Source organism: Paroedura picta, chromosome 1 (assembly GCF_049243985.1).
Source record: "Paroedura picta isolate Pp20150507F chromosome 1, Ppicta_v3.0, whole genome shotgun sequence".
NCBI lineage: Eukaryota > Metazoa > Chordata > Lepidosauria > Squamata > Gekkonidae > Paroedura > Paroedura picta.
This window is the reverse complement of record NC_135369.1, coordinates 16,681,522-16,709,339: the sequence shown is the minus strand read 5'-3', so window position 1 is coordinate 16,709,339 and position 27,818 is coordinate 16,681,522. Positions and strand designations below refer to the sequence as shown.

At 50.0% G+C, this 27,818-nt stretch overlaps 1 protein-coding gene across 9 annotated transcripts in view; it reads right to left on the bottom strand.

Moving 5' to 3' along the window:
- The window catches only part of MARK2 (microtubule affinity regulating kinase 2), a 168,213-nt gene that overhangs the window by 96,310 nt on the left and 44,085 nt on the right, over positions 1 to 27,818 (bottom strand). The window contains exon 2 of one of the 9 annotated variants that reach the window (XM_077324002.1): positions 25,300 to 25,383. The exons of 7 other annotated variants lie outside the window; for them this stretch is intronic. In XM_077324002.1, the coding sequence (XP_077180117.1) occupies positions 25,300 to 25,332 (33 nt within the window). In that variant the 5' untranslated portion in view covers positions 25,333 to 25,383. Of the gene's footprint in view, positions 1 to 21,580; positions 21,778 to 25,299; positions 25,384 to 27,818 lie in introns of those variants that run through there. One more of the 9 variants, XM_077324020.1, reaches the window with a different exon arrangement.

Sequence of the window (27,818 nt, the reverse complement as noted above, 5' to 3'; positions counted from 1 at the left end):
GCTCCAGTCCTGACTCTCCCAGAACCTTGGTAGAACACTGCTGGGGTAGTAGCACACAGCTGTCCCCAACCCCCGGTCCAGGGACCTGTACCAGTCCATGGATCAGTCGGTACCGGGCTGAAGCTCCTCCTCGTCCTCCTCCCCAGCTGCTGCCCTGCCACTCTGCCACCGGCTCACCTTTGGTGCTCTCCAGCGGCCACCATGGCTGGGGCTCCCCCTCAGCATGACACTGCGCAGCTCCTGCTGGTACCGCACCCCAGTGGGTGGAGGGAAGTCAGGGGTACCAGCGGGAAAGCAAGCAGAGCAGTGGCTCAGGCGGTGACAGCGACATCCCTCGGCAAAAGACTACCCCCCCCCCCAGGCCTCAGTAAAATTGTCAAGCGTTGACCGGTCCCCAGTGATAAAAAGGTTAGGGAACACTGATCTAGTCCAATGCCCTGCACAGTGCAGAAAATTAAGTTCTCCTGCCCTCATTCACCTCTGATCTATGCCCTGAAGAAGGCACAGATCTGGCCTGGAGAGAAATTCCTTCCTGACCTCAAGGTGGCACGACTCTGGGCTGGTCACAAAGGGTCACAAGAGCCGAGCACTGGCTCATCCTATTATGCTCAGCCTTAAACTCACAGTGAGTCACAGGCCACGGGGGTTATCACTGTCTCACAATGAAATTCAGCTGGCCCAGGGGCAACCCTGGGCCGTGAGGGGAAGGTTGATGAAGAGGCCTGCACCCAGGGCTGAGTATTTTGGAGCATGTGCAAAGCTCCCCACTTCCCCACCCCCCTAAAGAAGAATATATGTTTAAATAAAAATGAATCATGGACAAACTGCTCTGAACTTTCCCTCAAGGGAATGCTTCTTTCCCAGTCTGCTGACTGTGGTTAGTGCCTCACTCTCAGACAGCCAAGGCTTGGGTAACAGCCGCCCCACAAGGCCTGCACTGCCTGGGAAGTGTCTCATAGAATCACAGAGTTGGGAGGGACCTCCTGGGTCATCTAGTCCAACCCCCTGCACTAGGCAGGACACTCACATCCCAATCGCTCATCCACTGTAACCCGCCACCCCCTTGAGTCTTCACAGAATCAAGGCGAGATGGCAGACGGGAAGTTGTTCCGTGCGTGGGGACAGGTGTGGCCTTTCCTTTTGGGGCGGCTGCTGGTTGGTCTGTATGTACCTGGGAGACTAACGCTCCCACCTGTGCCATCTCAACGGCAAAATGGTGCCGGCCACCTTCACAGTTGTGGCAGACTGGGCCGTCAAGCAGCGGAGCGGCACAGCAAGCGCCCCCATTCCGCACCTGCAGCACAAGCCACGTATAATGCATGCATGCACAATAAGCCACAGATTATTATTCTCCCCACCAGGCTGAACTTGGGGGGGAACTCAGGTAACTAAGATCAGAATTGTGACCACCGCCGCTATATGTTATATGTAAGTTTTGTTGATGTTAATTGGGGTTTTTATGGGGATTTTATGGTGTTTTAACTATTTATGTTGTAAACCGCCCTGAGACCTATTGGAGAAGGGCGGTCTAAAAATTAAATAATAATAATAATTTTAAAAAAAGATGCATCCCCAAACTCCAAGAGGCGGTGCATTTAAGCCCCGTTGACAGCATAGACAGGCTGGTTGCAAAAATATTCACATCACTCAGCTGGGATATTTTCCCGGCCTTCCATTCTCCAATTCTAGCAAGCGGTCAAGAGCATAAATTTCTGGATCGCTGGCAACCTTAAGACCCATGCCAGGCAGATGGCTGTTTCATGTGCTCTTGATTACGCGATTCAGCCCTGTGCCCTGGGGCCCTGTTCAGCAAAGCTTGCAGCTGCAATGAGACCAGCTGGGCCAGGTAGCTTAACTTGGGGCAGGAAGAACAAAAGCTCCCTGAGAAGCCATCCTGGGCCACGCAGACCTGCAAGTTTCAGACGACCTTCAGCTCTTGCCTTTGTCCTCAGATGGCACCACCACAAGCCCACTGCACCACCCAAAGGCTGCTGACTATATAGTTGGTGATGATATGGAGTTTGTGGCCACAGTCAAATAATCAGCCACTGACGGGAAATACTAATGCTCAACTGTGAGTTCCTGCCTTGTGCAGGGGGTTGGACTAGATGATGAAAAATAAGTTGGTTCTTATATGCCGCTTTTCTCTTCCCGAAGGAGTCTCAAAGTGGCTTACGGTTGCTTTCCCTTTCCTCTCCCCACAACAGACACCCTGCGAGGTGGGTGAGGCTGGGAGAGCCCTGAGATTACTGAAGAAGAGTTGGTTCTTATAAGCCGCTTTTCTCTACTCGAAGGAGACTCAAAGCGGCTTACAATCGCCCTCCCTTTCCTCTCCCCACAACAGACACCCTGTGAGGGAGGTTAGGCTGAGAGAGCCCTTACTGCTTGGTCAGAACCAGTTTATCAGTGCTGTGGCAAGCCTAAGGTCACTGAGCTGGCTGCATGTGGGGGAGCAGGGAATCAAACCCAGTTCACCAGATTAAAAGTTGGCTCTCCCTGGAGGCCCCTTCCTACTTTATGATTCTGGCTGTTTAAATACGATCCTATTTATTTACTGACTTCATTTACACCCTGCCTTTCTCCCCGGTGAGATACCAAATGGCTTATATCATTCTCCTCTCCTCCATTTTATCCTCACAACACCCCTGGGAGGTAGGTTAGGCTAACAGCATGAGACAGCTTGGTGTAGAAGTTAAGGTTTGATTCACCACTCCTCCACACGCAGCCAGCTCAGTGACCTTGGGCCAGTCATGGCTCTCTTACAGCAGTTCTCACCGAGCAGTCATGTTAGAGTTCTCTCAGGGTTCTGCACTGGGGAGAGGAAGGGTGAGCAGCTTTGAGACTCCTGCGGGTAGTAAAACGCAGGGTACCAAAAAACCAACTCTTCTCTCTTCTTCTTCTCTGTACCTGACCACTGCTAAATCCTGTAGGAGTGAATTCCACATATTTCATAGAATCACAGAATCATAGAGTTGGAAGGGGCCATACAGGCCATCTAGTCCAACCTCCTGCTCAACGCAGGATCAGCCCAAAGCATCCTAAAGCATCCAAGAAAAGTGTGTATCCAACCTTTGCTTGAAGACTGCCAGTGAGGGGGAGCATTTCCCATGGGTAGTAGCAACAGCACATTGTTTGGGCTGTCCTGAACCTACTTCCCATCAATTACACTGGACAATCACAGGGTCGAGTACTACGGGCAATTAGACAAAACCTCTCCTCGCATTGCTGTTCCTGACTCTCCACCCTCCTGGTCCTCGCTGTTCTAAAAACAAATGAATGAAAAAGCCTCGAGTCATTTAGCCCAGGGGTAGTCAACCTGTGGTCCTCCAGATGCCCATGGACTACAATTCCCATGAGCCCATGCCAGCAAACGGAGGGCCACAGGTTGACTACCCCTGATTTAGCCTTTCTTCATTTGCAAAGGGCTCCAAGCCCTCGATTGCCACCGTTGCCTTTCTTCCCACCATACCCAGCTCCATACTCATTTTTGAGCCGTCACGTTCTTGGGGCACAATACATCACAAAGGCAGTAGCATCCATACAGAGGCTTTTGACAGGAGGGGCAAAGCTGGAGGCTCTTTGCACTCAACCTTCTCTGGGGGATTACCAGAGCACTGATATTCCCAAGAAGCCTCCTGGTATAATACCATCCCACTGAAAAGATTCCATTGTTGATCTCTGCTGCAACCGTTGGTTGTGATTTATAGAATCACAGAATCATAGAGTTGGAAGGGGCCATACAGGCCATCGAGTCCAACCCCCTGCTCAACGCAGGATCAGCCCTAAGCATCCTAAAGCATCCAAGAAAAGTGTGCATCCAACCTTTGCTTGAAGACTGCCAGTGAGGGGGAGCTCACCACCTCCTTAGGCAGCCTATTCCACTGCTGAACTACTCTGACTGTGAAAATTTTTTATCAAGACAACAGGCCTGGGGGATTGCCTCTGGGGATCACACAGCATCCCCAAAAGCAATTCTGACATTTTGGGAGCTTTCTAGTAAGAGAGAGGGGCCCCAGGGATCTGTTTACTCTCCCTTAACTTGTTATGTTGGATGCAGCTAAACGCATGCTACTGGTTTTTCTTTCATCCTTGCACCCAAACACTGTTAATAAGGCAGAGAATAGCTGCAATGTGAGGAACACAGACAGAAAGCACCATGGAGATTGCTGCCATGAGCATATCTCACCCTGAGAAGATTGGGTAGGAACTCGTGTTAGCCTAACTGAATTGGGCACGGAAACATAAAATAAAAACAGAACACAACTAGCTGCTTAATATTTCACACGTTTTCACGCGAGTCTGCAGGACGTGCATGCTACCTTCTCTAAATCGTATGGATCAGATCTGTCGATGGCCCTTATCCAATAAGAAAGCTGGCAATCAGTTAAGATCATCATTAGAATTCCTCCTCTGGATGCCCTGAAATTCCAAAATGGGGCAGGTGAGCAACCGTTTCTGCTGCCATGGCCGGTTTCTAGAAATTTCTGGCGAAGGATTCCGGTGTCATCATTCAGGCACCAGATAACATCCTGTCCTGTTTGCTCCAGACTTGGGGGATTGATTCCTTCCCTTGTGCTAAGCTCCTGTTTTTGCAGTCTGTGGAACCTGTGCTGCAGCTTCAATCTGGGAGGGCTATGATTTAATGCTCTTTTATTGATTGTTTTGGATTCGCTCGGTTGCTGCAAAACTGCATGGGATGCCTATTGGACAGAAAGGCGACATGCTTTTTATGGGAAAACACCTTTTGACGATAAAAATATCCTTAGGATCTAAAGCAGGGGTAGTCGACCTGTGGTTCTCCAGATGTTCATGGCCTACAATTCCCATGAGCCCCTGCCAGCAAATGCTGGAAGGGGTTCATGGGAATTGTAGGCCATGAACATCTGGAGGACCACAGGTTGACTAAAGGTAAAGGTATCCCCTGTGCAAGCACCGGGTGACACCCTCCAGTGTTTTCATGGCAGACTCAATACAGGGTGGTTTGCCAGTGCCTTTCCCAGTCATTACCATTTACCCCCAGCAAGCTGGGTACTCATTTTACCGACCTCGGAAGGATGGAAGGCTGAGTCAACCTAGAGCCGGCTGCTGGGATCGAACTCCCAACCTCATGGGCAGACAGCTTCAGACAACATGTCGCTGCCTTACCACTCTGCACCACAAGACTACCCCTGATCTAAAGGACAGGGGAGATTAAAGAAACGTGAGCCATTTCCAGTGACGAGGACTGTGACCTGCCAGAGAGGAAGAACAATCTTACAAAAATAGTGGGGGCAGAGGTGCCAGGATCACATACCTCAAAGGGCCATAGGAGTCATGAGGTCTTGAAAGGGCAGAATAACAGAGCAACCGTACTTCAGTACATAGAGAGACACAAGAAACTGAGCAACATACAGTCCAGTGCCCTCCTCTAAGCAGAAGATGAGTAGCTTTTTATATTTCACCATAAGGAGTCTCAAAGCAGCATGCAATCACCTTCCTCTCCCCAAAATAGGTACCTTGTGCGGGAAATGGGGCTGAAAGAGTTCTGAGAGAAACTGAGAAGGCCCAGGGTCACTCAGCAGGAGGAGGAGCAGAGAACCAAAGCAGGGAATTTGAGTCTGACACTCTTAACTACCATACCATGTTGGCTCTCAGAAGAAAGATAAATCCCCTCGGCCTTAACCAGTGGTTTGGAATAAACTGGTTTGTTGTTTAACACCAGAGCCCTCATTTGGGTAAAGGGGGGGGGGGGGGGAGGCTACAATTAGCATCTGAGAAACCAGCTAAAAATAGGGAGCTGAGCATATGAACTTTTACTTAACATTCGTTCTAGCGTTTGGCATATGTTCTATGCTGCCCCCCCTTCCGCCTTCGTGTGGTTAGTTTTAACCTTGCTTGGGTAAGATGCATTCTACTTATGTTTTCTTTTTCCTCTCTTCCACGGTTGGATATTGCTTTAGCAGGAATTCTCTGCACCGCCAAGAGGATCTGTACTCCCCAGACCACCACCACCCCCTTCATCCATCGTGTGTGAGAGCCTTACAGCCCAGAGGAGAGCAGACAGGCAACAGGAAGGGATGACAAGAGACACTCTGTATGCAAGCAAGAACCGGCAAGGCAAGCAAGCAAGAAGGATGAACAAGCTTAAGGCCTTGATTTGGGAGCAGAAAGATATACAGATGGCTCAGGCTCGTTCCAATGGCTCACCTCTGCTCACTGTAGCTTCACTTTATTGATGTGGGACACATCTTCTGGCGCACCTCGTCAAACGGAAATGTCCGTTGTCCCGTCCACGGGGCATGCCAGAAGATGAGGAGGGCCTAGCCAGCAGCCGTGCCGACCCCTGGAGCCTGGGCACCTACTGCGCGACCCACAGGGACCGAGACAGCTATGGAGGAGCGGAAGGGGGGAAGGGAAGGGGAAGGGGGAGTGTGTGTGTGTGTGTGTGTGTGTGTGCATGTGCATTTGTTTGGAGGGAGGGAAAGCAACAAGTAAAGGGGGAAACAGGAGGGAGGAAGGGGAGGGAGTCTGTGTGTCTGTTTGCAAGTGAGGAGGCAGAGGAAGCAAGGAGGAGGTTAGGAAACTCACAGGTAAGGAGGGAAACGGGGGAGGAGAGGGAGTTTCTGTGCGTCTGTGTGTGCGTTTGCAAGTGAGGGGGGGAGGAAGCAAGGAGGAGGTTGGGAAACAAACAGGTAACGGGGAAAGGGGGAGAGGGAAGGGATTCTGTGTGTGTGTGTTTGCTTGCAAGGGAGGGAGGGGGCACTGACCAAGTCACTCCAGAGCTGGTATGTGTCCCACATACCTTCTGAGAGTCAGACTGTCAGGACAATTTTTTATTCTTGGGGCACAACCTGGGGATTTGATGCTTCCCCCTTTACTTATTGGTTTCCCTCCCTCCAAACAAATGCACATGCACACACAATAATACACACTCCTCCTTCCCTCCCCCCCTTCCTCCTTATGCTCCTCTGTAGCTGTCTCGGTCCCTGTGGGTCGCGCAGTAGCTGCCCAGGCTCCAGGGGTCGGCTGCTGGCTGAGCCCTCCTGATGTACCCAGTCCCCAAAGGCTGTCTCGTTGACCATTTATGTGCCAACTTCTCATCCATTCACAGTTCACTGTAGGTCACAGTGCACTCCACCCCACCCCCAGCAATTCACATACAATGGTGGAAAATGCAATCCAGCTGCAGCTGACTAATGCCAGTCTAGGAGGGTTTTTGAGGCAAGAGATGGTTTGCTACGGCCTGCCTCGGCACGGTGACCCTGGACTTCCTTGGTGGTCTCCCATCCAAGTATTCAACAGGGCCAAGCTTGCTCAGCTTCTGAGATGTTTAGATTGCACTAGCCTGGGCCAGCCAGTTCAGGGTACATCACAGCAAAGTCTACCATACAGGGGGAAAACAAAACCTGCAGTTAAACACAAGCCACTTCAACTTCTTGCTGATTAAAATGACACAAAGAAACATGTTGTCCCTCCCTTTATCTTCTAAGTCTTCTTAGGTTTAACCCCTCAAATCCCAAGCCCACCCTACTGTCCTTTAGGCACCAGCACACATTTCTTTCTGGAGGTGGGAAGTGCCGCTGAGTCGCAGCCCACATACAGCTACCCTGCAGGAGGTTTTCAAGACGAGAGATGCTCAGAGGTGGTCTACACGGCCTGCCGGAGAACCAATTCTGAGCTTAACTTCCAAAGTCTGGCAGGACCAGGCTACTCTTGAGTCATTCACGTCCGAGGACTTTTTTCTTTGTGATGGCGGAAAGTGCTGTCAAGTCATGGCCAACTTATAGAATCACAGAATCATAGAGCTGGAAGGGGCCATACAGGCCATCTAGTCCAACCCCCTGCTCAACGCAGGATGAGCCTAAAGCAGTGGTCCCCAATCTCTGGGCCGGGGACCGGTACCGGTCTGTGGATCAGTCAGTACCGGGCAGCGGCTCGTCCTCGTCCTCCTCCCTGGCTGCTGCCTCGAGGGCTGCCCTGCCATTCTGCCACCGGCTCACCTTTGGTGCTCTCTAGTGGCCGCCATGGCTGGGGCTCCCCCTCGGTGTCGCATTGCGCAGATGCTGCTGGCAGCGCCCCCCAGAGGGTGGCAGGAAATCAGGGGCGCCGGAGGGAAAGCAAGTGGGGCAGGGGCTCAGGTTGCAGCGGCAACGTCCCTCGAAAAAGACTACTCCCCCCCCTCGGGCCTCAATAAAATTATAGAATCATAGAATCATAGAGTTGGAAGGGGCCATACAGGCCATCTAGTCCAACCCCCTGCTCAACGCAGGATCAGCCCTAAGCATCCTAAAGCATCCAAGAAAAGTGTGTATCCAACCTTTGCTTGAAGACTGCCAGTGATTGTCAAGCGTTGACCGGTCCCCGGTGATAAAAAGGTTGTTGATCACTGGCCTAAAGCACCCAGGATAAGTATCTGTCCAGCCGCTACTTGAAGACTGTCAGTCTTATTACTTTTGCGCAGTCTACAAGCTGAGCAGTTGCACCTTTTATCCCTCTGCTCCCAACCCAGCCGGCTCAGCCCAACCATTAAAACCAATACAATTCCAAGAACAAACAAACAATACAAATAAAAGATCATGCTATCTGCATAAAACAGCGCTGGGTGCTTATACTAATAAATACCTCTCTCTTAAGCTGTTTTTATGGCCCACTTCTAGCCTGAAGATTCCTATGAGTATACTTTTGGGCTGGTGAATGGTTTGACTGTGTGGCTTGTTTGGTTATTGATCACAAGAACCTGCTGGGTCAGACCAGTGGTCCCATCTCATCCAGAATCCTGTTTCATACAGCGGCCACCCGGTTGCCCTGGTGGACAAACGAAGGCTTAAAAAAAACCCTAAACATTTTATAGCGTTATTTTTTATTTTGCAAGCTGCTTCGAGCGAGCCTCTGGAGAGGCAGCACATAAATTTCCTAAATTAAATAATGTTCCTTGGCAATATCGTGTCAACAATAATTGTAACAGCTTATGGAGCATGACGCTTCCTGGGGCAGACAGCACCAATCCAGCTGCCCTACGAGACAATATAACACAGTTTGGAATCCCCCAGCTGCTGACATCTGGAAAGACACCCAAGGGTCAACAAACAACAAACCAAGCAATCATCTACTTAGGGGAGAAAAGCACTTAAAAGCCTGAGAGACAACTGAGGAAGCCGCTTCAATTGGGACGAGAATTTATGCCTTTGAAATAACATTTTTAATCTGAAAGTATCAAGACATTTTACCTGAAGCTGCCTTATACTGAATCGGACTTTTAGCCCACTGGACTCAGGCTGGCAGTGGCTCTCTAGTCTTATGAAGAGGTCCTTCCCTTCATCTTCTGCCGGGTCTTTTAACTGGAGATGCCAGGGATGGAACCTGGGTCCATCCTTGCATGCAAAGTATGTGAAGACAGATGCTTTGTAAGGGAATGCACGTGGAGATGCCTTTTACTGAAGCAGTATTGCCTACTCTGGCTGGCAGTAGCTCTTCAAGAGGTCTTTCATACCACCTGCCAGGTCCTTTAACTGGAGGTGCCAGGGATGGAAGCTGAGACCTTTTGCGTGCCAAGCAGAGGCTCTGCCACAGAGCCAAAGCCCCTACTGCTTCTTTTAATTGGAGGTCCCAGAAGAATGAGCCTGGGGGCCTTCAGCATGCCAAGAAGATGCTCTTCCACTGAGCCATGGCCCCCTCCCAACTTCTTAGATACAACCCTCTTAGTTTACCAGTTTAAGGCTGGCTTCTCACCTCACACATGTGCACCCAGGGCCTGCAACCACAAGTGGCGAGTTCAGCTTTGTGAATCAGAGCAAACAGCCTCCAGAATGTAAAGAGAGACAGAATTATTAAGTCAGATCCCATCTCTTCTCTCTGATTGTTCTTCCCCCCTCCCCCTTCAAATTTGTGCAAGTCGGGTTTGGATGCGCACAGCCCTGGGGTGAGATAAGCCTTGTTTGCTTACTTTCTCTTTGGAGGTACATGCACTCATAGAGAGAGAAAGTACATGTACAAGCCCGTACAGCTCTTTCTCACTCAGCCCTAGCTAGAGGTAGTATTTCTGGCTGTGCTCGTTCCACCAGGCCACCTCAATCGTTTTCCAAATCATCCTGACGCAGCCCATTTGTAAGACGTCCCATTATTTTATTGCGTGCAGCATGGAAGGGTGTGGACACGGCATGCAAAGCTCATCTTTCACTAATGCGGCCTTTTAGAGTAGCTAAACTCTACAGAGGACTTACGGAGGGCTTTAAGAGGGGATTGAACAGGTTCTTGGAAGAAAAAGAGAGTTGCCAGATTCCCCTTGGCAACCAGTGGGGAATACGGGGTGTGGGGGGGGGGAGAGAACTGCCAGATCCTGATTGGGAAACTCCTTGAGCTTTGGGGGTGGAGTCCAGGGAGGTAAAGACCTCTTGTAGGGTACAATGCCATAGAGTCCACCCTCCAAAGCATCCATTGTCTCCCAAGGAACTGATCTCTGTGTTCGGGAGAGGAGCTGTAATTCTGGGCGATCCCCAGGCCCCACCTGGTGGCTGGCATTCCTAAGGGGGAAAAGACACTAAAGGACCACCTTGCACAGAGGAAGCACACCTACAAAGCCCTGTGCTAGCAGGCAGCATCAAGGGAAGGCCTCGACCTCCGTGTTCTGTTGATGATTCTCCAGGTAAATTGGCTGGCCACTCTGGGAAACAAGATTCTGGATGTGGAGGTGAAGGTGAAGGTGGGTGTGGTGGTGGTGGTGGTGGTGGAGGAGGAGGAGAAGGTGGCGGCGGCAGCCATCGAACTGAGTGAATTTGAAGAAGAAGAGTTGGTTCTTATATGCCGCTTTTCTCTACCCGAAGGAGTCTCAAAGTGGCTTTCAGTCGCCTTCCCTTTCCTCTCCCCACAACAAAAACCATGTGAGGTAGGTGAGGCTGAGAGAGCTCTGATATCGCTGCTCGGTCAGAACAGCTTTATCAGCGCCATGGGGAGCCCAAGGTCGCCCAGCTGGCTGCATGTGGGGGAGCGCAGAATCAAACCTGGCTTGCCAGATTAGAAGTCTGCACTCCTAACCACTACACCAAGCTGGCTCTCTTGAGAGGTGGCATGCAAAAATAAGGAACATAGCAGCCCTTGAGAAACTCACAAATGCAATAAGATTAATTCAGGGAAGAAAAAAGACTTTTTATGATCATCGAAAACGCTTTTATAAAGCATCTGATGGAATTTCCGGAATATATTTCATTTAATGGGATGAGGTATTTTTGAAGAAAAAATGGTTTGATATTAGATTAAGGCTAGGTATATAATACTGTTTAGAACTGGATTCAATGATTTTACGTAGAAAGAATGCCAACTCGGATGGAAACTCTTCCGCACCCTCCCCTGATCTATTTGGTCTCTGTTCTTATCTTAGATATATTTTTATGCTTTTTGTGTCACTTCTACACTGATCAGAACAATAGTGCTTTATGATAATTTATTTTTATTTGTGATATCAGGTGGTTTCGTCCTGTTGTGTTTTTGTGGTGTAGTTTTTGTTCATATGTGTATAATAAAAGTTTTTAAAGTTTCTGAACGGTGTCAGAGGAGTTAAGCCAAGAGAAAGATGAGATATGAGAAGGGATATTAACACACTACAAGACTTTTTTTTTTTAGCTTGCAAGGAAGCAAGAGAGCTTCAGGCAGCTGATGATAATACAGTTTAATTATTTCATAATCCCATACGGATGTTCAGATGCATATTCAACACTATCTAACGTGGATTACTTACACCTCTTTGGTAACTCCCTTTAAGCCAGATCCCCTTAGATCTCTCCTGGAAAGGGCCTGTTTTGCCTGTCTCTGCTTTCGAAAGGAAGGCATGGCTCAGAGGCAGCCAGTCAAGGAGAAGAAGAATTTTCTCTCTACTGTAAGGAGTCTCAAAGCTGCTTACAATCTCCTTCCCTTCTTCTCCCCACAACAGACACCCTGTGAGAGAGGTGGGGATGAGAGAATCCTGGGAGAACTGGCTTCAAGTGGAGGAGAGAGGACTCAAACCCAGTTCTCCAGGTTAGAGTCTGCCACATTTGGCCACTACGCACAAGGCTGGCTCTGCAAAACTGGCACAGGAGCTGGCATCGTTCAGGCTTAAGGTGAAGGGGGCTCTGCTTTTTGCTGGGTCTTGGTACACACGCCCCTCAGTTACTTCTCCCTGAATATAGCTGCCACGTTTTATTTGGACCATGGCTGTTCAGCATTAACCGTGGCCACCTTAATTGGGTGCATGTTCATGCACCCAATCTGTTTAAGCACCGCTCACTGCCTTGGAAAAGAAATACTTGAAGTCAATAAAAAGACCATGCAAGTCTGGTTGCTACACTTATGATGGGGAGAAAAGGACAGACTCCCTCCACCATCTTGTCGTATGAGCTGTGTCCACAATTTTGACCACAGAAATAGGAGGTTCTAGAGCAGCGGACGTCCAACTGAACATACAGTTTTTACTGTATGCACAGATAGGCTGTGAGGAGTGTGTTCACGTGTGGATGCGTGTATATGCATAAGCATGCCTCTTTCCCACCCCACCCGCAACAGGTGAGATGGCTCCCAGTAGAAGACTATCTTGATTCACAAGATACCAGACATGAACCACTCAAGTATCATACTCCTGCAACCTGGCTGCGGGACACAAAATCTGTCAGGATCGTTTACTTTGGGGGAAGTTACCTCAAGCAGAGACAACCGTCTGGAATCAATGCTGACTCACGCTTTTCGCTCGAAGCTATGACAGGACAAGATGACGATTCTCTCTCTTCTCCACACCCCACCCCACACACAACGCCAGTGGAAAGTCTCAGTTTGTGTAATACCCTCTGCTCTTTCCAATTCTTTCACTCAAGCACCTCCGCCGCCCTCTCCCAATACACCCAAACTGAAGGCTTCCACAAACCCAGAAGCCTCTCCTACAACAGGTCTCTGCTGTCTGAAGATCTTGGAGTCTGAAGAGAAAGGGCAGAGAATTATTATAATAAATAATAATTTTAAAAGCATATATTAATATGGTGGTGGAAGTAGGCATGGCATAATAAAGCAGGCTTTCTGCTCACTTAAGAAGGACACGCAAGGCCTCAACTGAATTGTTAAGGCACAGCCACAGCATTCAAGGTACAAGTTTCCCATCTCCTAAGAAAACAAAAACAGGCAAGCTATTAAAATCGGTGTAGGATAAATGTCCCGCACGCTAATGATTCACTTTTGTGCACGACTGTCGGAGGCTCCCTTGCCTAGTGCCCGCTATATTTTGATTACAGCGGGCTTGATTACTAGTTCACTGTATGTCATTTTGTCCATCCTAGACCTACTGCCCATCAGCTTCACTGGGTGCCCCTAAATTCTAATATTTTGGGAGCAGAAGAGCTCTTTGTCAATTCTCCTGCTTAAACATTTTTCGCCAGAAGTCCCACGTCCCGAGCCATTGGAGGAACGTCCCACGGCGTCTGCCACCCACACACTCGGGAGGCGACGGTGAGCCGGGGAGGGATGAGGGGCAATGCGTCCCGCCTTACCTCCCTCCAACTCTGGTCACTTTATCTTTAAGGTGCCCCGGACTCAAGCTTCGTGCTAATTTAACTAATACAGCTAACACAGCTGCTCACCTGAATCTAAGCTTGTACTCTGAAATGCCTGTTGGTCTAAGGTGCTACTCGAATAAAACCTGGCCAGAATTGTGTTCTCCCTGTTTCCCCCCAACAAATCACCGTGGATTTACGTCTGTCCACCATGCCTTTCTTTGGGAACAGGCATATATACAAGCTGCTGATGTTTTCAAACAAGGCTCTAAGTACTGAAGCCTTTCCAAGGGGGGTGGGGTGGGGAACCCAACCAGGCACCAGCTAAAATGATCGAGATAATTATAGCTACGTACACCATTGCTCTGGGGTTAAGTAGTGCTGCAGTTAAGCTGGCAAGGCACCAGTGCTCTGGAAGTCGCCAGGCGAAGAGGAGGAAGAGAAAAATGACGGACAGCTTCTGTACCCGCCACAAGATTAACTGCACCTCAGGCCACCTGCCAGCTCTGCAGCTCTCCCTTAGAGTGCTGCAAACATCGTATATAAGGGGGCTGGGGGGGGGGGGGGTAACAACACTGAACTTTCTTCCTCTGGCTGCTGTTGAGAGGCTGGTCAAACTCACCGATCTCACAAAGGGTCCCCATTAAGCGACTAGCAGACCAGGGTCTAATCAAGCCGCCTGCCTCCTCTTCCCTTCCTTAATGAGGGCCAAATGCTCAAACGGCAAAATGATATAGCCACACTGAACACCGCACCACATTGGTCAGGAGCATTACTGTGTGCAGTTCAAGAGAACACCCTTGCAAAGCAATGGGGGAGAGAATGGAGCAGGTGCAGAAGAGAGGGTTGAGGATCATCTAGGCCAGGGGTAGTTAACCTGTGGTCCTCCAGATGTTCATGGACTACAATTCCCATGAGCCCCTGCCAGCGTTTGCTGAACATCTGGAGGACCACAGGTCCCCTGATCTAGGCGATGGCCAGACTGTGGCTCTCCAGATGCCCATGGGCTACAATTCCCATGAGCCCTTGTAGGGGCTCGTGGGAACTGTAGTCCATGGACATCTGGAGAGCCACAGTCTGCCCCCCCCCCCCTTTTGAGATTCTAGGACCTGGCGGACAAGCCCTGCAAGGAGAAGCTAAGGGATTTGGGCAAGTCTGGAGAAGACATGGGGGGGGGGGCGGGACATGATTGCTCTCTTTAAGGATCTGAAAGGCTGCCACTTAGAGAAGGGCACGGTGCAGTTCCTGTAGGCAGCAGAGAACAGAATGTATAACAATCGATTGAAACCCAAGTGGAAAGGTACCAGCTGGATGGGCGGGATTTACAGTAAGAGCAGCTCAGCAGTGGAGTGGGCTGCCTAGGGAGGTGGGGAGCTCACACACACACACAAGCAGTCTTCAACCACTGGCTGGATGAACACTTGGCAGGGATGCTTCAGACTGATCCTGTCCCGATGGCCTGTGTGGCCCTTTCTGACTCATGATCACGGTCACTTGTAGCCTGTCCCTCAGTCTCACAGTCTCTTTCATTGGGACCCATCAGTTGGTTGCCTGGTGAATCAATGTCACTTATCAGGAGCGATCCAGGCAATTTACTGAGGCTGCATGCAAATTTGCTTAGCTCCATTCCTTACCCTGCAGTTTCCCGAGGACTTGTTACGAAAGCTAAAAAGAAAACCTCCTTTCAAAGGACCCCACGCCTGCATCGCTCCAGCGACTTAACGCAAGCCCAAGGGACAAAGTTTCACAGCGGGAGAAGGGCTCCGCAACCGCACGGCGGCCACTAAGGAGGTCGTCTCTACATGCCTCTGCAGGTCGCAGCTGGCACGTGGGAGGGTGGTTCTCTCCAGCTTGTGGGTAAACAAGGGAAGCAAAAGGTTACGGGCCTGTGGCTTGCAAGCAAAGCCGACAAGCCATGCCAGAGACGGCCAAACGGTGGCTCTCCAGATGCTCACGGACTACAATCCCCATGAGCCCCTGCCAGCACATGCTGGCAGGGGCTCATGGGGATTGTAGTCCATGAGCATCTGGAGAGCCACTGTTTTGGCCACACCTGAGCTATGCTAATACAGCAGGGTAACAAACTTTCAGAAGGTCCCCTGCGCATCCAGTAAAAGGATCAGGCCGCAGGTGAGATCACCTGGAGAACCCGGAGACCTGCTGCCGGTCAGCGTGGACAAGGCTGACCTTTACAGACCACCGCTCTGCCTTTGTATAATCATAGAGTTGGAAGGGACCTCCTGGTTCATCTAGTCCAACCCCCTGCACTAGGCAGGACACTCACAACCCATTGCTCATCCACTGTCACCTGCCACCCCCTTGAGCCTTCAAAGAATCAGCCTCTCCGCCAGATGGCTATCTAGCCTCTATTTAAAAAACCTCTGTTTAATAAGACAGCTTCAGGGACAGGGCCTGATTAAAACGTGATTAAAAGCAAGTGCTCCGTGCCAATGCAATTCAGTAGCTCCGTGTCTTGGGCATGACACTGGAGCAGAGGAGAGAACCCTTGGAAGTGCTTCGGTACCGAGGCTGGGCCAGGCCAACTCAGGTATGCGACACCCTTCTGCCCAGTGGGGGCTCCCTGCCCTTCTGCTCAGACGTATCCCTGCAGAGAGAAGCATCTTTGGTGCACTGCAGACGCACATAAACACCTTGGGCCGCTCCGAAAGCATCCTGCCTTGCCCTTCGCACTGTGAAGTCAAACCAAACGGGGGGGGGGGGGGGGGTGTTGTACTGCAATCCCAGAGACTCGCCACAGAGCCAAGCACAGCTAGGAAACAGGCCAAGAGGAAACAAGCGGAGAAAGCAAGCCACGCGGGAGGGCAAGCCAAGGGACAGATTCAAGGGCTTCCAGTTGTCCACGATGCTCCAGAAAGGCAGCCTCGTTAGCTCCCGTTAACACTCCCAAGGCATGGAGCTGTAACTGAACCGCCTGCCTTCAGAGAAAACACACAGCAGCAACTCCTCCATGCTGTAGAAATAGCATGCTCGGCTTCCTACAGGATCGTCTGTCCCCTTACAATCCCCCAAGAGCGCTAAGATCTATGGATCTGCATCTTCTCAGGGTCCCTGGCCCAAAGGAGGTGAAACTGGCCTCAACCAGGGCCAGGGCCTTTTCAGCTCTGGCCTCGGTCTGGCGGAATATATGTCTGGGCCCTGCGAGACCTAAATCAGTTCTGCAGGGCCCGTAATACGGAACTATTCCGCCGGGCTTATGGTTGAGGCCCAAAGTGAAACAGCATTCACCAATGAGGCCGGCCTCGCTGCCAGTGGAGGGGGAGGGAGTCAGCTCATTGTTAAACATTGCCCGCCTGGGGGTCTTAAATTGGGAGCATTCAGTAATGTCATGTTTTTAATGTCTAGCTTTAACTGTATGCGTTTTATATTGTTGTAACCCGCCCTGAGCGTTATGGAAGGACGGATTAAAAATAAAATGTAATATTATTATTGTTATTATCTGTTCCACTTAATATGTCTGGTAAGGCCTAGGAAGAGGAGTGTGTCTCATGGCTTACATGCCACTCCGCGTTTAACACCCACTCAGGGCGGCTGTCCAGCCCCTAGAGCCTCCTCCTCCAACCGGCTTGCCTGTCTGTCCAGTGGCTAGCCAATCGCCTTCCGTTCCCCACTCCTGACTACCCCCTCCTCCTTCCACTTCCCTCCGAGGCCTGGAGGCTGCAGATCCCTGCTGCGTGAGGGCTGCTGTTGAGTTCCCTGCCGAGCGCCTCCGGGCTGCAACCTTTCCAGGTCCTTGGAGGAAGCCGTCCACAGAGTTCTTCCATCACCCCCCCAATCTAGCGCCTGCTGTATTCATGAATGCAACAGGCTTGGCCCCTAGTTCTTATTATATGTATCTGCAGCACAATCAGCACCAAAGAAGCTCAAGCTGACAAGCCAAGCACTTTCTGAAATGCTCACCTGACCGCATGGGAAGTTTTTGGCTACTAAGAACCAGAGCCAGTGCAGAGACAACACATCAATTAGGTAGGCCCAGTTTCAGCCACTAAAAATATGGGATAACAGTGGCCTACGCCAGGGATAGTCAACCTGTGGTCCTCCAGATGTTCATGGACTACAGCTGGCAGGGGCTCATGGGAATTGTAGTCCATGAACATCTGGAGGACCACAGGTTGACTACCCCTGACCTATGCTACAGAGAGGTTGTTAAGAATTACTGAGATAATGTAAAGCAGGGACAAGGGCGTTTGCTGGCAGAGGCTCATGGGAATTGTAGTCCATGAACATCTGGAGGACCACAGGTTGACTACCCCTGATGTAAAGAACAAAGTTTGAGTTCAGTGGTATCTTTAAGGCCAACGAAGTTTAATTATGCATGTAAGCTTGTGTTGTGCGTACTGAAGGGTGCACACACACACAAAAGCTTATATCCAGAATTAAGCTTTATCGGTCTTAAAGGTGCCACTGGACTCTTTGTTCTATTGCTTCAGTCTGACACAGCTACCCACCTGAGTTAAGGTAACCTGAGCCCTGTGAAGGCAAGGGTTCCGTTCATCATTTCCTTTTCATTGAGGGAGGAGCCATGGCTCAGGGGCAGAGCATCAGCTTAGCATGCAGACGGCACTGGGTTCAAGCCCCGGCATTTCCAGTTAAATGGGATGGGTGATATGGAAGGCCTCAACCAGCAGTCCTGCCAGTCTGTAGAGACAATCCTGATTGCAATGGACCGGCGGTCTGATTTGGCACAAGGCAGCTTCATGCTTTCTTCAGTAGCTGAAGAAACCAGAGGCGACTCACGAAAACTCACCCCCTGCCACTAATTTTGTTAGTCTTTAAGTTGCTACTGGACACTTGTTCTTTTCTGTACTTATTATAAAGGCACTCTGGATGTTCCACACTGCTCCATAAAATCCAAGCTATTATTAGAATCATAGAGTTGGGAGGGGGCATACAGGCCATGTAATCCAACCCCTTGCTCAATGCAGGATCAGCCTCAAACATCTAGTTTCAGGTGTGCCAGTGTTGGTCTCTTGTGGCACTTCCTTGCGTGCCCAGGGAATTGCTGATCGCCACTGTGGGATAGTTGGTGACTTTCCTCCAGGTCAGGCTGGATTCTGGAGATTTTTGGTGGTGGGGGGGATCACTTGAGCATGAAATTGGTGGGTAGGCAGGTAGTTGTGAGTGTTCTGCATAGTGCAGGGGATTGGACTAGATGACCCTGGAGGTCCCTTCCAACACGACGATTCTCTGGTTCTAACTCTGATTCTCTGATTCTATGTGGGTCGCTGTGTTCGTCTGCAGTAGAACATCTAGAATCGAGTCCTGTAGCACCTTAGCGACCTACAGGTTTTCGTGTGGGGGGAGGGAGAGAAAAACTTTCCAGATACCTGACGAAGGAAGCGTTGTTTCTCAAAACTATTATTACGTTTGTCGGATCCAGTCGATGGGACTAGCTCGTTCAAATCATCCCTATACTCTGCAGCCGAGATTGAGCCACACCGCTTGGCATTCCGTCAGGACCCCTTGAGCCAGCCAAATGATTTGCGGTATCTCAAAAACCGACACCCGCGCTGCGCTCTTAAGATAAGCGCCGGAGAATGAGCACGTTGTGCCCAGCTTGTTTACAAGGGAAAGGGGATTAAAACTTTCGGACAGGGGAGGGAGGGATCCGCGCGGTTGACGCCAGGAGGGCGATAGGCCCTCCAACTGATCAATCTCCTGCTTTCGGAAATACCCAGAGACCACCGCAACCGTTTTAGTGTGATCTTGACAGAATGCAACTCCCCTTCGAAACTTTCAAATGCCACGCAGCTAATACGAGCGAGTAACCTCTGAGTCCCTGCTCGGACTGGGCTGCGTTTTTATTTATGCCAGCGGCAGCGAAGATTCTCTCAAGCAGGGGTAGTCAAACTGCGGCCCTCCAGATGTCCATGGACTACAATTCCCAGGAGCCCCTGCCAGCATTCGCTGGCAGGAGCTTCTGGGAATTGTAGTCCATGGACATCTGGAGGGCCGCAGTTTGACTACCCCTGCCTCGAGAAACAGAACGGTCTCTGGAGATAACTTGGCCTAGAAGGAGGGGAACTGACTCAGAGGCAGAAAATGCAGGCGTGTTTGGAGACGGCCCTGTTACCGTTTATTCCGGCCCCTAAGAAAACATCACCCTGACCTGGATGGGCCAGGCTAGCCCAATCTTAGCAGGTCTTGGAAGCTAAGTAGGGTCAGCCCTGGTTAGTTCTTGGGTGGGAGGCCACCGAGGGAGACATGGGTCACTGTGCAAAGGCAGGCGATGGCGACCCACCTCTGAACGTCTCTTGCCTTGAAATCACTATGGGTTCGCCATAAGTCAGCTGTGATTTGATGGCAGAAGAAAAAAAAGGGGGGAAAGGAGAAAACATAAAGTGATGCAGTCACCCACACGGGGCCAGGTTATCAGAACACACAGGACTCAACTCTGTCCCCCTGCCCTTCTTTAAAAGAAATGATGGCCGCCTAAGCCCTTGCGGTGACAGAGAAAATCTTCCAAGCATATGGGATGAGCTTTGTGGCAGCCCCAGAAAGAGTCTCGGTCCCATACAAACAGTTCAAATTCCTAGTGACAAGTGTCAATTTCTTTGAGGTGCCTGGGCAACTGTAAGCCTAGAGCCAGTTTGGTGTAGTGGTTAGGAGTGCGGCATGCCGGGTCCGATTCTGCACTCCCTCACATGCAGCCAGCTGGGTGACCTTAGGCTCGCCATGGCACTGATAAAACTGTTCTGACCGAGCAGTAATCTCAGGGCTCTCTCAGCCTCACCCACCCCACAGGGTGCCTGTTGTCGGGAGAGGAAAGGGAAGGCGACTGTCAGCCGCTATGAGACTCCTTCAGGTAAGGAAAAGCAGCATATAAGAACCAACTCTTCTTCTTCTTTTAGACTGCTTTCCAGCCCTGGTCCCAACCTCCAGCTGCCTCCACAGCTCATTGCTCCTTTCCCACAGTTACCGCTTTTGCTCCCACTCCGGCAACGTCTGCTGCTCTCTCGTTCATACCATTCACACGGGCTGTCCTTGCAGATTCAGCCATGCGGATTCAGCACTCTTCTGGGACTGCAAAGCTCAAGCTGCTCCTTGGAAGGCGGCCAGAAGGGAAAACACTTATGCTCAGGGGGCTCCCACCAACCTTAGACTGGTGATGACGAGAGAGGCCGGATTAAGTTTCAGTTTCAAGGGCGCGCACCCTGCTCCTCGACCCTGGGGAGTATACCACTGGGCTCCCTGGCAAGGCGTCACGTCAAATCACAGCATTTTGTCCAGAAGCAGTTGTGTGTGAGGGTCTCTGGTGTGCTCCGTGGCAGAAGATGCAAAAATAAAGCAGGGTGCAGTGTAGCTACCAATCCTTTCTCTCACTGAACTGCTGGCTGAGGATCCCTTTGTTTCATGTTCTAAGACATGGGTAGTCAAACTGTGGCCATCCAGATGGGCCACAGCATTCTCTGGCAGGGGCTCATGGGAATTGTAGTCCATGGACATCTGGAGGGCCACAGTTTGTCTACCCCTGTTCGAAGAAGAAGAAAGAAGAAAGAAGAAAGAAGAAAGAAGAATTGGTTCTTATATGCTGCTTTTCCCTACCCGAAGGAGGCTCAAAGCGGCTTACAGTCGCCTTCCCATTCCTCTCCCCACAACAGACACCCTGTGAGGTGGGTGAGGCTGGGAGAGCCCTGATATCGCTGCCAGGTCAGAACAGTTTTATCAGTTCTTTGGCGAGCCCAAGGTCACCCAGCTGGCTGCATGTGGGGGAGCACAGAATCAAACCCGGCTTGCCAGATTAGAAGTCCATACTCCTAACCACTACACCAAACTGGCTACACCAAAGATGACATGCTCCGTTCCTACAGAGGACTGAATGGGCTTTAATTTAATCCCATGAGACTCAACAACACCCCAATCCTCTTCCCACTACTGCATGTTGCCAGGAGAGACACATAGTTCTCTGAGATGACGGCCTCCCTCCTCCCGGGTCAGTCCTGATCTTCTCACAGTCAAGCCCCATCACTCCCCGCAGGAAGGCGCCTTGCAAACCAAATCCAAAGCACGATGCAGAAGGGGGTTGAGATTTGGCTGTCGTGGGCCTGCTGAGCGTTGTAGCCATGGTCCGGTACCTTTAGGCCCCATCTTTTTGCTGGCATCTTCAGAGTTCAGACATGGCGAGATGGGGATCTCTCCGGGCCAAAGTCCGAGGATCTGTTGCTTCTTTGAAAACGATACAGGTTGGGAGAGCGGAGGATTTTTCCGCCAGTCATCTGGGCAGATAACCACGTCGCTTCGGAGTCCTTTCACAATATCTGTTTCCGAAACTCTGTGGCAGACAGGGGAAGACATCGGTTTCCTGAATCAGAGGCCAAGTGTAAAAACGAAAGTAGCAGCCAGGTATAATTCAATGCCAGCGATCCTATCGTCCGTGATCAAGTGAAGACTGTGTTGCAACAGCCATTCCATAATGTTTTGGCCTCGTGCTGAAGCCAGGCTCACTTAGAAGGCCATGGCGTTCTCATTGCACTCGCTGGGATATGATTCATAAAGGTTTAGGTAAGTTTCTAGTACGGTGGTGAGTGACTAGTTAAAGAACAGAAGGCAACCTCCAATGAATCACAGAATTGGAAGGGACCTCCTGGGTCATCTAGTCCACCCCCTGCACTATGCAGGACACTCACAACCCTATCGCTCATCCACTGTCACCTGCCACCCCCTTGAACCTTCACAGAATCATCCTGTCCGTCAGATGGCTATCCAGCCTCTGTTTAAAAATTTCCAAAGATGGAGAACCTACCACCTCCCGAGGAAGCCTACTGCTCTAACTGTCAGGAACTTCTTCCGGATGTTTAGATGGAATTTCTTTTGCATTGATTTCATCCCACTGATTCTGGTCCGTCCCTCTGGGGCAAGAGAGGACAACTCTGCTCCATCCTCTACATGGCAGCCTTTTAAATACTTGGAAGATTCTTATCAGATCCACTTCTGAAATATTTACAACGAAAAGCAGGGAAACCCAAGATCTTGAAAATCAGGCAGCTTTGATCCAGAACTTTAAAATCACAAGACCCCAGAGACAAAAGCAGGGCAATGCAGCTGACAAGGTGGACCTGGGTTCAAATTCCACTTCTGCCACCATTCACGTGCACCCTGGCTTTAAACAAGTCACACACAGCCAACCTCAAGATGGTTGAGTTTTTTGTTGAACAAAATCTGGTTGAACACATTTAGAACCCTTAAGACCAACAAAGTTTTATTCAAGGTATATGTGCTTTCATGTGCACGCACTCTTCCTCAGATAAAATATAATGGAATGGAAGTAACCAGTTCAAACTTATAGGTAGAGTGTGAGAGTAAATTTACAGCATAAAAAAATGGTTAATAGATTCCAGAGATAAATAGGGGGGAAAACAGCAATCTGGATTTGTTTGTATTCACTTGAAATTTAATTGCATGGGGAAAATTTGGCATACAATAAAAATCTCTATATTAAGAGAATAGTGGGCAAATATATAATTATAATTGCTGACAGCAGTTAGAAGAAGAAGAGTTGGTTCTTATATGCTACTTTTCTCTACCAGAAGGAATATGAAAGCGGCTTATATTTGCCTTCCCTTTCCCCTCCCCACAACAGGCACCCTGTGAGGTAGACAGAACAGTTTTATCAGTGCTGTGGCGAGCTCAAGGTCATCCAGCTGGCTGCATGTGGAGGAGGAGCGGGGAATCAAACTCAGCGTGCCAGATTAGAAGTCTGCCCTCCTCACTACAACAAGTTGGCTGAGACCTTGCCCTTCTGCTTCCTGTCTGTCCTCTCAAGCCTGGAGGCTTCTTGGGGCATCATCTTCTTTGAAGTAAAGCATTTGGCTGTCTCTGTTCACAGACCAGAGAAAAGTACACACACACACACACACAATTCCAAATTACATTACATTATGCTAGTCATCGTTTTGGTTTAGCTGTGTTAGTCTATAGCAGCAGAAAAGAGCAGAAGTCCAGGAGCACCTTAAAGAGTGACAATTAAAGTGACAGAATTTGTGGCTGGCATGGAGCTTTCATGAGTCACTGCGTACTTCTTCAGATACCTGAAGTGAGCAGGGACTCACAAAGGCTCATCCCCTGCCACAAATTCTGTCACTCCTTAAGATGCTACTCGACTCGTACAATCAACCTCAGTTCCCCTACCCAATTGGTAAAATGGGAATCGGAAACTACATTGGGTTGCTGGATACCACCTTTCCCAAACGTATTCCCTGAAACCATGAAGGCTAGATACTCACTTGAAAATCACGCAGAAGAACCCACCCTAACCCACAGTGCCAAACCCCCCACTAATCTGGAGAACCGGGTTTGGTTCCCCACTCCTCTCCATCCAGCCAGCTGGGTGACCCTAGGCCAGTCACAGTCCTCTCTGAGTGGTTTGTGCAAAGCAGTTCTCTTCGCATTCTCTCAGCCCCACCTACCTCACAGGGTGTCTGTTGTGAGGAGAGGAAAGGAAAGGTGCGTGTAAGCTGCTCTGGGACTCCTGCGGGTTGTGAAAAGCAGGGTATAAAAGAACTGCTCCAATTTTCTTCAGCAAAACACAAAAAAGAAGCATCCACAACTACAATAAAGTCCTTCCCCCCCCTCCTGATTTTCTAGCATGCCAAGGAAGACCCTGGAGATGACCTGTTTGTGGATTATTCAATGACACCAAAATAAACCCCAGGCACCTCTGTTTTCTTTCCCCCTCCCCCTAGCAGCAGTGGAGTACGCATGCCACCAATAAAAATAGCCAAGGTATAAAAAGAGCCGTTAATAGCAGGACTGCCGAGACACATACATTAGGCGGCTTCAGCGCCTCGCTTGAGAGGCTATGTGCAGGACTGCAGGGTCCGGCCGAGGTTTGCCGTGATAACATGCTCTTCTTCCGCGATCTCACTCGGAAGTCTTGGTACCTAGCTCGGAAGGGGAGCGGGCAGGTTGGATATTTGTGGGGGGAGGGATCTAAAAAGTTTCTAGACCTCAGGACTATATAGCAGTTTGGGTGTGAAAAACTGTCGATGGGGTCTACACCCACGTAAAAGTCACCAAACAAAATTTCACGACCCTCGACCGCCTATTCTCCGCTCCCTCCCCCCACGCACGGTGCCCCGGGGCAGACGATGGTTATTGCTCCATCCATATCCTTCTGCTTCTGCCATCGCTCTCTGCTCTCCGGACGACGTTGACAAAATGCAAAACATTAGACTGGGAATGAGGCTTTGGAAAACAAGTCGTCGTCTCCCCTGCCCCAAGCAAACGAAGAGAGTTTCATTCCCCCACCAGGACTAGATTAATGATTTCAAATGCATGTTTTTTCCTAGACAGGATCCGAATTTCTGTCTTCTTCCCAAGTGTGAATGAATCTGGCTCACGGTATGCTTTGTGGCAGACCCAAGACAGACAGACAGACAGACTGCTGCCATGCTCTTACTGGGCTTGCAAAAAAAACCCTTTAAATTCTTCCATGGACATGTAGTCCCACAGACCAACAAGAAAGACAAACTTAAAGGAAGGGGGAGCCAGTAAGGAAGAGAGAAACCAGGATGTACCATTTACTTTCCAGCATAACCCTTATGTCCTACCACCTACCCACCCACCCTCCCTCCCTCCCTCCCTCCCTCTCTCTCTCTCTGTCCCCCCCCCCCCCCAAGCCTGAGTAAACAGTACAAACTGGGCTACTTTCAAATGAATGGAGAGACACCTTGCTTCTCCTCTCCGAGCTTCCCAGAGGAGTCCGGAGTGACAAATGCTCCCATAAACACTTCCCCCCCCAACCGTGGGGCTGTCACCAGATCCGAGCCCCCCCCCCCCTTCCCCAGCTACTCACTAGTCTAATGCTCTTCCATATTGCAGCGGTCATGGGACGTCAAGCCGGCGGTGGCCGCTCTTCCCCTCCTTGTTTGTCCTATTCCTTGCAAGAGAGCGCGGAAAGGTTACTTCCCTGTGTGCGAGGCATTTAGCACCGCCTCTTCCTCCCTCCCTGCAAAACTAGCCGGGGGGGGGGGGGGAATAGCGAGAAGAGATTTGTTCACTTTTTTTTTTTAGACAGAGCTTCCTGCTGTTTGGCAGCCCGCATCCACTCTGACGCGCCGTGAGAAACCTGGGGGAAATGTGCTAAGCTATACGCAGGAAAACCGAAACTGGCAACAGGGCCCTGGCCCCTCCGGTGCACCCTCCCCCATGAGTTCGCCCCATGGACAGAAAGGGGCTGGCTGGATGGATGGCTTCCAGGAACTTAACACACCTTGTCACAAATAATCTAGTGAGACGCAGCCACAGCTGGGAAAGACCACAAGAGGGAGGGAGGGAGAGGGGGAGAAAGAGAGAGAGACAGAGACACAGAGAGGAGGAGAGAGAGAGACAGAGAGGATATCACAGCAGTGCAAGCAGGATGCAGGAGAGGTCCAGGGGGAGCCAGGGGTGCAAGAGAAACATGGCTGTGGAAAATATTCTTTTAAAAGTCTCGCTTGTGGGGAGGGGAGTCCACAACCGTGGGGGGCAGCAGCAGAACAACTGCGGAGGTTCACCTGGAAGGGAAGAGACTCCACGGTGACTGGCCCATCCTTTCCCTCCCTGCATTAAGTCAGTTTCGGTGTGGAGCAGCTTAGCTGCAGGTTGGGAGTCCCCTGTTCAAATCTCACACCTGCCATGAACATGCTGAGAGGCTTCAGACAAGCCGGTCTCTTGACCTTCTCCTCTGCAATACAGAGACTGTAATACTGAACCGCCTCGCAGGGTTATGGATTATATGAAGGGCTTTCAACGCATGCCAGAGCACTACAACACGTGTGACCAGCACCCATCTTCAGATTGCACCAACCCACAAGGGGCATTACTGGCAAATTAAGATGCCCCACTGCCCCAGCCAGGGGCACTGCAGGTCTCTTTGCTTCTTTCCCACGGTGACTTTGACCGCTGGATACCACCAAATCCCCTTAAGGTCAGTTTCTCTTAAAAGGGCGAAAGGCAACAAGGCCAAGATTTGCCCACGGTGGCCCTAGACCAGGCTTTCTCAACCAGGGGTTCATAAAATCCTGGTTTCCTTCCCCGCCCCCTGCCCCGGGTTTCAGATGTTCAAGAGGGGAAAACAATTAAAAATATATATTTTAACTGATTTTTTAAAATCTCCTGGTTAGATGACCATATATGATCATGCCAACCTGTCCTCCCTCACAAAATTATATGTATTATATTATATTATACATGTATTATATGTATTATAGTATATGTATGGTTTCATGTATAGTTTCAGTTATACATAAACCGCTCTGAGCCTTCGGGGAGGGCGGTATATAAATATGAATAAACAAACAAATAAATAAATAAAATGGCCAGTGATTGGCCTGAAGGGGGTGGGAAAGGGAGGTGGCTTGGCCATAAACATCCTTGCTGGCTGACGCTTGAAGTAGATTGACTGGGTTTTATTTTATTAGTGATGCCATGCACACTGGAAACATGTGACTTCCGGGGGCGTGGCAGGGAGGTGTGGCCTGATGGCATCATATCCAGGGCTTTCAAGGCCTGAAGAATGTTTCAGGGGTTTCTCGACTGTAAAAAGGTGGAGAAAATCCTGCCCTGGACAAAATCTGGAAAGCGAAACAAGGGAAAGCACAAGGCTTTTAAGTAACTGTTCACCTTTGGCTAGGATTACCTCCGGGCCAGTAACAGAACAAGTCTGAGTCCACTGGTACCTTTCAGATCAACAAGTTCTAATTTGTTTGCCTTAAAGGTGCCAAGGGGCTCAAACTTTGTTCTAGACCAGCACAGCTACCCACCAGAATCTATTCCCAGGGAGAGGAAGTTTGTTTGATTGGGTGATAACGGCTTCTCCCCCCACACACATACCTCAGGTTACTGATGAACCAGAGACTATACTTATCCATGTAAATTAAGAATAATGGTGACTAGAATCTTTGGCAAATTTATTCAGCAAAAGTTGTGTTCCTGAAGCTGGGCTCTCCCTGGTCAGCTCTACAATGCAGTCCCTTAAATCTATCCTTATGGAGCATTACCCTGCTATAGGACAACAGAGAAGGGCCAAGCTACCTGTGGGCCTCCTTCCAGCTCTGCCCAGAGGTCTGTTGTCACACTGGCTGGAAGGAGGGGGGGGGTAACATTCAAAGGAGAAAAAGAATCGTTTACAGACCAGAGTCCAGTAGCACCTTTGTTGGTCCAGTAGCCCAACAAAGATTTATTCAGGGTGTGAGCTTTTGAGCGCAACTGTTCTTCGTCAGACTATGATCTTCATACATGACAGGGAATATATAGCAAAAATCAATTCTGTTACATCAGTAGACTGTGTCACAACCAAATACAGCCAATGATAATCTTCCCCTAGCCAATCAA